We start from the raw sequence: 13,088 nt of genomic DNA on the forward strand, positions 1-13,088 counted from the left end.
CATGGGGAAAATCTTTTCACACAGCATGTGATTAGTACCTGGAATGCACTGCCTTGAGAGCATGGTGGAGGAAGGTTCAACTGAGATCTTCAAAATACAACGGTATAATTATCTGAAGTGAAAACATTTTTGGGTCTTTGGGGAAAAGGAAGGGGAGTGGGACTAAGTGAGCTGTGCTTGCAAAGAGCTGGCACAGACTGAGCTTTTTTGTGTGCTGTAACCATTCTATAACTGTATGCATCCTAGATTATAATAGCTTATCATGGAATCCCACAGTGCAAAAGGAGGCCATTCGGCCCATCGAGGCTACACCAACCACAATCCCACCCATGTCCTATCCCCATAATCCCATGCATTTATCCTAGCTAGTCCCTCAACACTGAGAGACAATTTAACAGGGATAATTTAACATGGCCAATCCAGCTAACCCACATATCATCGGCGTGTGGGAGGAAACAGGAGTACCCAGAGGAAACCCACGTAGACATGGGGAGAACATGCAGACTCTGCACAGACAGTGACCCAAGCCGGGAATGGAACCCAGGTCCCTGGTGCTGAGGGGCCACGGTGCTAACCACTGTGCCACCAATATTGTAAGCTTGTTGCTTACAATACTGTTTCAAAACAATACAAATTCCACACTTAAAACCACATAGTGACACATTTTACCTATGATATATAAAGTGAAACAGGAAATCACTAAATCTTGGCTACGGTCTGTACTGCATGCTTCCTCTTCACTAAAACCAAGACGTGGGATAGAAGGGAGTTTGTTTTTTTAAACAATTGTATGATCAATTAAATGTGCCACCAGAGAAACTGGTTTGCCCATCCTCGAAGGACACTTTGTTATGGAATAATCAGACAATGCACTTACACTCTTCAACACCTGTGTCTGATGGGAGAAGCCAAAAAAAACTCCAATATTTTTCATAGGAGGCTTGGCAGAGATCAAAAATGTGTCACTTGTGAGAGCAGATGGACTGTTGGTACCAATTAAAACGGTTACCATACAGCATTAGAAAGGAGAAGCAGCACGTGGACCTTTCAGTACAGGAATGATTGTGTTTTTTTAATCATCTTTACCTTTCTGTGCTCATGGTCAATCATAACGTTGTGTGGTTTCACATCTCTGTGCATGATTCCCATACTATGGCAATAATCCAGAGCCTGCAGACAGAGGAACATCAACCAACCATTGTTAGTACACACGCTCATTAATTAATAAGACTGACAAATGAGCAAAGCACAAGTTATTTACAATGAAAACTAGTTAATTTAAGACACGGCAAGAATCTTATTAAGGTCTAATCTCACCAACTGTATTTTGTTGTTATATTAATATAGAACCCCTACAGTGCAGGTGGTGGCCATTTGGCCCATCGAGTCTGCACCAACCACAATCCCACCCAGACCCTATCCCCATAACCCTAAACATTTACCCTAGCTAGTCCTTCTGACACTAAAAGGCAATTTAGTAAGGACAATCCACCTAATATGCACATCTTTGGAGTGTGGGAGGAGATGGGAGCACCCAGGGGAAACCTATGCACACACAGGGAGAATGCGCAAACTCCACACAGACAGTGACCCAAGCTGGTGCAACTCTCCTGTATTCATAGTAAAACTTGTCTAGACTCTTGGTTCACTCACATCTACTGCTCAGTGCAGCTGCAAGATGAGTTACTAATTATTTGGAGAGCTAGAAGTTACTCATTGAACTGAACCCAGTTCCCTGGCACTGAGACACAGCTGTGCTAACCACTGTACCACCGTGCTGCCCTAAAAACATTAACAGTATGAAGGACAGCAAATTGAACGGTCTACATAAGAACATAAGAAATAGGAGCAGGAGTAGGCCATCTAGCCCTTCGAGCCTGCCCCGCCATTCAATAAGATCATGGCTGATCTGTCGTGGCTCAGTTCCACTTTCCCGCCCTCTCCCCATAACCCTTAATCCCTTCTCTTATCAAAAACCCATCAACCCGCTTCTTAAAAATATTTAGCGAGGCAGCCTCCACCACTTCAACGGGCAGAGAATTCCAGAGATTCACCACCCTTTGAGTGAAGAAGTTCCTCCTCAACTCCGTTCTAAACCGCCTCCCCTTTATCTTGAGGCTGTGCCCCCTAGTCCTACTGTCTTTTTTGAGCGGGAAGAGTCTCTCCACCTCTATCCTATCCATCCCATTCATCATCTTATACGTCTCAATGAGATCTCCCCTCATTCTTCTAAACTCTAACGAGTACAAGCCTAGTTTATTCAGCCTCTCCTCATAGCTCAATCCCCTCAGCTCCGGTATCAGCCTAGTAAACCTCCTCTGCACTCCCTCCAGGGCCAAAATATCCTTGCGCAGGTGCGGCGCCCAAAACTGCACACAGTACTCCAGCTGCGGCCTCACCAATGCCCTATACAGCTGCAGCAAGACCTCCCTACTTTTATATTCAATCCCCCTCGCTATGAAGGCCAGCATCCCATTCGCCTTCCTGACCACCTGCTGCACCTGCAAGCTGGGTTTTTGCGATTCATGCACAAGGACCCCGAGGTCCCTCTGCACCGTCGCCTGCTGCAGTTTTTCGCCACGTAAGTAATAGTCCTTCCTACCATTCTTCCTACCAAAGTGGACCACCTCACACTTGCCAACATTAAATTCCATTTGCCATTTCCTGGCCCATTCGCCCAGCCTATCTAGATCCTTCTGCAGACTCTCCACACCCTCCGCACAATTTGCCGTTCCCCCAATCTTGGTGTCATCAGCAAATTTCGACACCCTGCACTCGGTTCCCTCCTCCAGATCATCTATATAAATGGTAAATAGCTGAGGCCCCAGCACCGACCCCTGGGGCACCCCACTAGTCACCATCCGCCAATCCGAATAGCACCCATTGACCCCCACTCTCTGCCTCCTATTTGACAACCAATCCTCTATCCACGCTAACACCCTACCCCCAACTCCATGTCCCCTGACCTTCTGCAATAACCTCTTGTGAGGTACCTTGTCAAACGCCTTCTGAAAATCCAGAAAGACCACATCCACCGGCTCTCCTCTATCCACTGCCCTAGACACATCCTCATAGAACTCCAGTAAATTTGTCAGACACGACTTCCCTTTAATGAAACCGTGTTGCGTCCGCCCTATCAAGCAATTCCCTTCAAGATGCCTCGCAATTTCCTGCTTAATGATGGATTCTAACATTTTACCTACCACAGACGTTAAACTAACCGGCCTATAATTCCCCGCCTTTTGTTTTTTCTAGAGCGCTTATTGTGTGTCTGGAAGTTGAATAGGATTGAGAATGAAACACCATTTTCAGTCTCCCTGATTGCAAAAAGTTACTCATGCGGATTTTATTTGAGCCATAAAAATAGAAAAAGCTGCCTTGTACTAATCCCATCTGTATCCATGTTACAGGCACAATTATTAGCAAAACTGCCCCTTGTGGCAAAAACTGCCCAAAATAGCAAGCTAAACATTTAGATGACTTGAACCAATTCAGGAAGAGTATGACAAGGCAAAGGGAGCTTCAGTGAATTGGTGGCACTGTAACTCAGTGTACTGTGCCAGAGAAAAGTGGCAAGTCTCACAACACCAGGTTAAAGTCCAACAGGTTTATTTGGTAGCAAAAGCCACTAGCTCTCGGAGTGCTACTCCTTTGTCAGATAAGTCGGAGTTCTGTTCACAAACAGGGCACATAAAGCCGTGTTTGTGAACAGAACCCCCACTTACCTGACGAAGCAGTGCTCCGAAAGCTAGTGGCTTTTGCTATCAAATAAATCTGTTGGACTTTAACCTGGTGTTGTAAGACTTACTACTGTATTTACCCCAGTCCAACACCAGCATCTCCACATTGAGAGAAGTGCCATGGTAGAGATCTATTAAGTAACTGTGGCCTTAATGAAGGCAATGCCTTAAATAAAGACTTGAATTGCACTATGGAGAGTAAAAAGATTGCAACTTACACTCGTGACTCTAGTACACTAAGATATGCCATTTACATAGAATCAAAGCACCCACAGAAACTCTTGGCAGAGGATTAAAAATAAACAAATTTTAAATGGCTATGGTAAGAACCAGTTCGAGTAGCAATCATCCTTCAGTATTGTGAACAATTACACCAGGATTCAGCAAGATCCTCATCTAGCTTTCCCTATCTGTTGTTGTCATTTTAAAATGAGTGATTTCGAGCTCTCCAAATAATTAATAACTCATCATGAAGCTGTACTGAGCGGTAAATGTGAATGAACCAAGGGTCTAGGCAAGTTTTACTATGAATACAGGAGTGCTGCGCTGTGAAGGGGTGCCACCTTTCAGATGAGGAATTAAACCAGCCTCCCTCTCAGATGGATGTAAAAGATCCCGTGCCACTGATAAGAGAAGTAAGGGAACCCTCCCCAGCATCCTGGCTAGCATCATTTAAAGAAGGCTGTCATTATCACATTAGTTACTGTGGGACCTTGCTGTGTGCAATCTGACTGCCCCATCTCCTACATTACAACAGTGATTACATTTCAACAGGATTTAATTGGCTGTAAAGTGCTTTGGTATGTACTGAGGTCATGAGGAGTACTATAAAAATCTAAGTATTTATTTCTTTTATGTACGTCAGAGATACAATATCTCGCACCTGGCATATACTAATTCACAGCAAGGAACCAATATTTCTCTTGTATGATATTTATTCGCATTCATTATCAAAAATATTATACATGTTCAACTAAAAAAAAAATTCCTCAACAGCCAACCAAGGCAAACTTTCCCAGGAGAAAAGCTAATCTAAGAGAGCAGTTTAGCCTTCAGGAGACCGCAACTAAGCAGTGACATTCAGCATTTAAACTACTGAGTCTGGCTTTCTTATCCTGGTAGAAGAATCAAAGACCCAGTTTAAGACTGTTAAGCCTCCCTGAACAAAGTCCAGTATAAAAGTAGCTTGTGACCAGCAGAGCAGCAACAGTAAAGAGCGAGGAACAAGTCGCCCACCTGGTTTGCTTGATAGGATTTTGTACATAAACTGAACAGAAAGAAAAATCTATAAAGGAAATTGAAATGCAGCAGGCTTCCTGCAGATACATGAAATCAAATTTAAACAGAAAAACACAGCCTTGAACAGGCTGCACAAAGAGAGAACATAGACCAGCAACCTCCATTCAAATTAGATTTTTGATTATTTTGAAGCTATAAAATTGAACAGACGATTGCAATGTTAAATTTGTGAAATGAGGGAAACAAGACTGCACCAAAATCCACCCCACGTAAGGGCCATCAATCTTGCTGCGGAACAGTCTCACAAAGCCACAATGATTTTCCAGCTGAACAGTACCATGCATTTGACATCCAGATCAGTTGCAGCTTTTGTTTTACAATCTATATTTTTGACATGAATATTTAAGCAAGATGAATTCTAGGACAAAAAAGGAAGATTGTCGCTCATGCAAGGTCTTCTCATTCTGACAACTCACCCAGGTCCCAAATCGATTCTGTTGGAGGTATGTACTAGGTATAGAAAGCGTGGCTCCTTACCATGCCTGTCCCATGACTGATTTGATGTAGTGTCCAACTGTCAAATCAGGGCTTGGAAGGTTAAATTGACAGCAGGTTATATGAACTTGGCTCATATTGCCTCCAACGCAGAAGACTGAAGGCAGACTGATCTATAATCTGGAGTGGATACAGAACAATATTTCCTCTGGTGGCGGCGGTGGTGGTGGTGGGGAAGAGATCAAGAATGAGGAGATAAATAAATCCAGAGTGAGGCTGCTCAGGAGGGAAATTGGAAAAAGCTGCACCAGAGAGAATAGGATTGTAGAAATCAGGAACCTATTCAGGGGGTTGCTTGGGAAGCAGAGAATATAGTTCCAAGTGGGAGACAGCAATCCTACATGAGCAAGGGGATCCTATATGGCACAGCAAAGCAGGCACTGAAATCAGTCAGACCAACCCAACACCCAAATTATAGTACAAATGGTGTCTACCATGGAAAGCCCCTCAGCAACTTCTAATGTTGATTAAATGCTCAAATTGTGGTGCGCAAGTAGATGAAGTAAATACTATACTGTTTGAACTTCAACTTTTCCTCAATTCCAAGAGATAGCAATACACAAAATTTAACACTTCAATTAATTGCAAAAATATGTAAACAACCCCATGATATAGCCATTACAAGGGACATCACAGCTGCTGACCAGAATCAGCCAGCTGGATCTTTGATTTTCAGTTCAAATAACAAGTAACACACTTGTGTTCTTCAAGCACAAGTAAACAGCAATTAGGTTCCTTCCTAATTGGTATCTTTGATTGCTCCCATACTGTATCACTGCTTCAACACCAAGGATGAAAAAATTACTCTACAGAGTTCTGCACACAAGTTTACATTAACAAATTGACCCTCACTCGCTTAGTGTTATTTCATAATATTCGTAGAGTCATAGAACCCCCACAGTACAGGAGGCCATTCAGCCCTTCGAGTTTGCCCCAACCATAATCCCACCCAAGTCCTATTCCCATAACCCCACACATTTACCCTGCTAATCCCCCAGAGACTAGGGTTAATTTAGCACTGCCAATCCACCCAATCGGCACATCTTTGGAGTGTGGGATGAAAACCGGAGCACCTGAAGGAAACCCATGCAGGCGCGGGGAGAAAGTGCAAACTCTGCAAAAGGGGAGCGGATATTACTATCTGCTTTCTCTAAATCCAAGAGGTTCCAGTAAGATTAGTGGAGGACCAAAAGAGCAACAAGCACTTCTTCAGCACAGTTTCACCCAGCACCAGAGATTGTCCCACCACCTACTGTAGTATCTCCTTGAACTATGTCAGGTCATTACCCAGGAATTATGCTGCCATCCCGATTAGCCAGGCATTCCATAGCAACGCCAAATACATAACTATATTTTTATAGCTGGCTAAAATCGTTTATGCTTCCGTGTAAAGTAAAGGAACAGACACTTTCAGAGTCAATATTTAATCAAGACTCAAATTATGATGGCTCAAGATGAAATGAGTAGTTGACATCTATCACCTGAATTTGCAGATTGCCATTTTGAAGTACCCTCTGGTTAATATAGGCTGCAGTTCATTTGATTAATTTAAACGTGAACCGATTTACACATCTGCACTCACCATGTCCCTGAACATTATGACAGTGGTGTCATTACATCAGATTAATCAAAATCAGCAGTAAATCCATGGCCCACATAGTACAGTTTTTCAAGGCAATAAATTTGAATTCCTCAATAGTCCTGCAGCAGCGACAGTCCAATTATCAAAATTCTTGCAAGGGCTCCTAAATAAATTGGCAACCACAGATAGCACAAATACTGGCACAAATGTCACAAAATCCACCTCCATAAAATTGGGAATTGCCGAGGATGTTGATGCTGCTTTCAGCATCCTGACTGGTGCTGTAAATCACCCAAGGAGCTCACTTGTGTTCTGTGATGTTGAACACCAGCATCCTCCTTAGATACTGTCATGTAAACATTCCATTCTCTGTTCTCTCAAAATTTAACATACCTTCAAAATCTCATACATGTAGAATCGTATATCATAATCTGTTAAGGTCTGGTAGAGCTGCTGTAAGGAATATATACAAGAAAAGATTAGGAATATTGATAAAACCCTGGCTGGCTAATTAAAATAAAATTCAATAAATCTTTATGCATAGAATAATGAAACACAAAATACATTTCTTCTCCATCGAAACATAATCGCAAACGCAACTGAACTACGCATTGTTTCTCTTCACAATTAAAGCAATGGAACTCTTCAAAGTTCATCAGCAGCAATGCACACCATGGTCAGGTAGATATTTGTAACCCTGCAATTATCCTAATATATGGAGATGCCAGCATCTCCATATATTAAGCGCAGTAAGAATCTCACAACACCAGGTTAAAGCCCAACAGATTCCTTTTGGGCTTTACCTGTAAAGACTCGCATTCCAATCATTGTCTTGTAAATTGAGTTTGTGCCTGTCCATGAGTTGTTTGTGAACACAAGTCCTCACTCACTTGATGAAGGAGACTGAGACTCTGAAAGCTAGTGCCAAATAAACCTGCTGGACTTTAACCTGGTGCTGAGAGACTTTTTACTGTGGTTATCCCAATACCCAAACCCAGCTACCTGAACTACAGACAGGGAGAAAACACTTCCTTCTTTAGTGGACTTGCAGAAAACAAATGAACTTTACCATTTTTTTGGTTTACACTTGTAGAAGTGCAGTATCTTTAGTTGCATCTTTCTTGATCATGTGGTGTTTGACTGATGCAGATCTTTTGAATTGAGTATGTGAATAAATGACTATTGTTTAAATCTACGATACTAGGGTTTCAATTCTGTTGCTAATTGACCACCACTAACAGGGGTTTAGAAACGCACATCTACCTTCTCAAAAGTAACCTATACTGATTGAGGACAGGGCGGCAGGGGGGCAGTTTCAGTTTATTGCCCTTTCCCTGTCCATACCAGTCTTCAAGGTCAGACAAAAAGGGATAGAGGTGGCGTGCAAGTTCCTCTACTCCTCTGGAAATTATGGGCTCTCTTATTGACTTGCTTTTCTTTAAAAGCGTTTGAAAATTGCACTTGCAAAGTGCGATGGGTGTTGAGAGTAAAACCCTTAGCATCTGAAATATGGAATTAAGTGTCTTCCATTGAATTAGAAACTAAATTTATCAATCGTAAACAGCTATGCTTGGAACGGAAAAAGTGACAAGTGGCTGGGAATTATGAAATCAGTTTCAGGAATAAATAACAAGGGAAAAAGGGAACTCCTTAGCTAAAGAGAACATCAAATGGCAACATCAATAGCCGGAGGGAATCTCAAGAAAATTATTTCCCAAGAACAAACACAAGTATATACTGCAGTCGACTGAAGGAGAAAGCAACACCAAGGTAACAAATTATTGCTCAGGTGCAATACTGTCGGAAAGGATTGGTCCTTTCTTCACTGAACTGTACATTTGTGGGGCTTGGGGAAGGGGGCACAAGCATAATCATAAAGTCACTACAGTGCAGAAGGAGGCCATTCAGCTCGAGTCTGCACTGACTCACCTAGGCCCTATCCCCATAACCCCACGCATTTACCCTGTTAATCCTCTGACAGTAGTGGGCAATTTAGCGTGGCCACTCCATCTAACCCCACAGGAGGAGGAAACTGGAGCACCTGGAGGAAACCCACACAGACACGAAACGAACGTGCAGACTCGCACAGACAGGGACCCAATTGAACCTGGGTACCTGGCACTGTGAGGCAGCCACTGTGCTACCCTTATCTCCTAATGGAAGATGAATATCAGTGATAATTGCATCTAACTTGCAATGTAAAAAGCACAATCTTACCTTGAAATCTGTATTGTTTACATGTTCAAAAACCAAAGCAGGTGTTCGTGACTGAGAAGAAACAAAGAATCAGAATCATAAATCTAAAATTAATTGCTCATGTAAGATATTTTACAAGGTGAAAGTGGTTAGGATCCCCTTTGTTGGAAATGGTCATTGCTTAGCATCTACTTAATAGATCCAAAATTTAATGATATGAAATAAGCTAAGATTGTTTTCATCATGTCCCATAACACATCCTTTGACAACAGACAAACGATGATGACTTATAGGTTTTCATAATTTCTTATTCATAGAGATTACTATTAAAACAGGGCAAAGTAAATAACATTTAAATGTGCATCTGCATATTTGCAAACATGGATTCAAATAGTCTCAACCACAAATTGTGAACTGTAACACATGAACCAGTCACCTTCTCCATCTCCTTCACCTGCTTTTCTACAAATACATCATTTAAACAGTAATTCAGAGCAATTTTTCTACCTTTACTATAACTAATAAGATGCAAGTGGTTTATAGAAAGGCCAGCACTGAGGAGGAGAGGAAAAAGTAGACTGCCCTATAATAAAGTGATAAATTAATTGGCTAGTGTAACCGTGAACCATACAAAAGACCGAAGGAATTAAATCCACACCAGCCTTCCTCTGCATGGTTCATTACCACGCTCATTCAGCTCTTTAGGGATGAAAGGTCAAATGAAGGTCAAATTTCTCTCCCGAACGCCAAGATAATTTGAGCAAAAAAAAAGAGAATTTAAATCTCAAACATTGGGGTCTAGGTGATACAGTGTACAATATTAAAACACTGGTCTCTTCCCTTTGTGCTTTGGTATTCAATTTAGCCGAGACAATGATTGTTTTAAGGGCCCTATTGAGTTAAACCAATCTGCATCCAGCTCCCAGTATGAAACCACAGCATGAATTTAATTAATGGAAAACTAAATTGTCCACATCACAGAAATTAACAGGATGGAAGGTGTGGAGAAATGGAAAAATGTCACATTGAGAATACAGGGAACCTAGCCTGGGCATGCTTGATACTACAAGAGTACAACATCACATAGCATTCGAGTCACCAGATTAAAAAGAAAAAAAAAGCCACAGAAATAATTAAATGCCTAAAAGATAAATGATTTAGCATCTAAATTGTACCACAACAAAATAACCACATTTAAATAAAATGTAATTACTTCAGGGATCAAATCCAGGTGTGTAGAACTCCGCACATGTCCAAACAGAACATTCACATGATCCTCTACAACTGGACTACTTATATGTTCATTTCTACAACTCAACAAATGCCCACTAGTCCTCAACACACTTCTGGCATCACGTTCCCACATTATCCCCATATCCCTTGATGTCTTAAAAATCCAGAAATCTTTCAGGACCAGTTTTTTACTCATTAGGAAATTCCACCATCCAAAAATTAGCCCGGTGAATCTCGGTTGCATTCCTGCAGTGGCAAATACGTCCTTCATTAGGTAGGGATAACAAAACTGGACACAATTTTAAGATGCAGTCTCGCTAAGGTTTGACACAATTGCAGCAGGACCTTATGACTCCCACACTCAAATCCCCTTGCAATGAAGGCCAATATACCACCTGCCTTTTTAAATGCTTGCTGCACCTGCCTGCTGACTTTGGGCACTAAATGTTTGAAGGCCCATGATAACCGTAGATGCAATAAAGTGCTATTTAATCACTAGGAAGCTCTTCAAGAAATTACATGCACTCAATTTACTGAGAGAAATATCACCAGTCAACATGATAGAAAAAAAAGTTAACTGCCTCTGTGCTCTTAACTCAAGAAATGCAAAGGAAAGGCTTGTTTTACTAACCAGGGTTGCAGAGGGTAGCAACTTAAACCAATAGCTAGGTACAACAGGGATCTAAAAGCAAAATACTGCGGATTCTGGAATCTGAAACAAGAACAGAAAATGCTGAAAAATCTCAGCAGGTCTGACAGATATTGGAGATAGAATAGAACCAATGTTGACTCTGGATGACCCTTCATCAGAGCCAAGAGCCACTAAGGCTCCTAGCTCTGATGAAGGGTCATCCAGACTCAAAATGTTGGCTCTATTCTCTCTTCACAGCTGCTGTCAGACATGCTGAGATTTTTCAGTATTTTGTGTTTTTACAACAGGAGTCTACTGCGCCATGAGTAACCATCAAGTCCCACTGAGTAACAGAAAATACTGAAATCCAAATAATCAGTTCAGCTTTTTACAACGCTGATTCTCATTTCCTATTATTTTGATTTCCTCTCAGTTTTCTTTAATGTGCTATTAATAGTCACAAAGAAACAAAAATCCTTCTCAACTAAAAGATGTGTTAAGTTGCACTTCCTTAACACTGCATATTTGATTCAATTTTTATTCTAGCTAGATTTCAGTACAAGCTTAATCGAAGTGAAAAAACTGAGATCTTCACTTACCACGGGATCTTTGACAATATCTATGAGTGTGATAATATTTGGACCTCCACGCAGATTCTCCAATATTTTAATTTCACGTTTTATTTTCTTCTTCTTTACGGGCTATATGAATAAAAGCATATATTTGCCTTGATTATAAGATTAACAACTAAAGTGTGATTATTTTATTTCTTCCTTTGCTATTGCATACAAACTTTGGAGCACCAATGCACCAACAGGAATGTTCTTCAAAATAAATATTCTTTCATGGGATGTGGGCTTCACTTGCTAGGCCAGCATTTTTATTGCTCATCTCTGCCCTTGAAAAGGTGGTGGTAAAGCCACCTTCTTGAACTGCTGCAGTCCATAGCGCTTTTAGGGAGGGAGTTCCAGGTTTTTGATCCAGTGACAGTGAAGGAACAGCAATATATTTCCAAATGAGGATGGTGTCCATCTTGCAGGGGAACTTCCAGGTGGTGGTGCTCCCATTATCTGCTGCACTTATTCCGCTAGGTGGGAGAGGTAGTGGGTTTTGAAGGTGGTGTCAAAGGATCCTTGAGTTGCTGCAGGGTATCTTGTTGACAGTGCACACTGCTGACACTGAGTCAGTGGTGAAGGGAGCAGATGTTGGTGGTGTTTGATAGGTGCTGATTAAGCATGCTATTTTGTCCTGGATGGTGCTTAGCTTCTCAAGTGCTGTTGGAGCTGAACTTATCCAGGCAAATGCAGAGAATTCCATCACGCCCCTGACTTGTGCCTTGTAAATGGTGGGCAAGCTTTTGGGTGTCCGGAGGGGAGTTACTCACTGCAGAATTCCCAGCCTCGTGTAACCACAACAGTTATATGGCTGGTTCAATTCAGTTTCTGGTCAATGGTAACCCTAGGGTGTTGATAATAGGGGATTCACCAATTGCAATGCCAACGAATGTCAAAGGGAGTTGGTTATATTCTCTCTTTTCAATTGGAGTTAAAAGTTTTTATGAGAGAGGCATGCGAATAGATTTCTCACTTCCATACAGCATTATTCCCATTCAACTCTTTTGCTCTGCTCTAAACCTCTACATCTGTTGCAAACAGCAGAGACATGGTGGATGAATGGCCTCTTTTTGTGCTGTAACCATTCTATCGTTCTATGTCGGAGGTCAGAATTTCATGAACCATACAAATCTTACAGCACATAAGGAGCCCACTAAATCCACTGTGCCTACACTGGCTCTTTGAAACAGCTATCCGGTCAGCCCCACTCTCTTGATCTAAAATTTTTCTGAAGGCTATTGGTGTTTCCTAAGATGTAAACAGCAGACTCAGCTGTCACTGGAATAATGGGTTTCTTT

At 41.7% G+C, this 13,088-nt stretch overlaps 1 protein-coding gene across 1 annotated transcript in view; it reads right to left on the reverse strand.

Moving 5' to 3' along the window:
- Nucleotides 1-13,088, reverse strand: part of LOC145353809 (casein kinase II subunit alpha) — a 77,004-nt gene that overhangs the window by 18,566 nt on the left and 45,350 nt on the right. The window contains exons 4-7 of the mRNA XM_080204636.1: nucleotides 11,776-11,877; nucleotides 9,334-9,384; nucleotides 7,510-7,569; nucleotides 1,087-1,170 (exon numbers count right to left, since the gene is read on the reverse strand). Coding sequence (XP_080060762.1) covers nucleotides 1,087-1,170; nucleotides 7,510-7,569; nucleotides 9,334-9,384; nucleotides 11,776-11,877 — 297 coding nt within the window. The remainder of the gene's footprint in view (nucleotides 1-1,086; nucleotides 1,171-7,509; nucleotides 7,570-9,333; nucleotides 9,385-11,775; nucleotides 11,878-13,088) is intronic.

This window comes from Carcharhinus amblyrhynchos, chromosome 16, assembly GCF_965287045.1.
Source record: "Carcharhinus amblyrhynchos chromosome 16, sCarAmb.v2.hapA, whole genome shotgun sequence".
Lineage (NCBI taxonomy): Eukaryota > Metazoa > Chordata > Chondrichthyes > Carcharhiniformes > Carcharhinidae > Carcharhinus > Carcharhinus amblyrhynchos.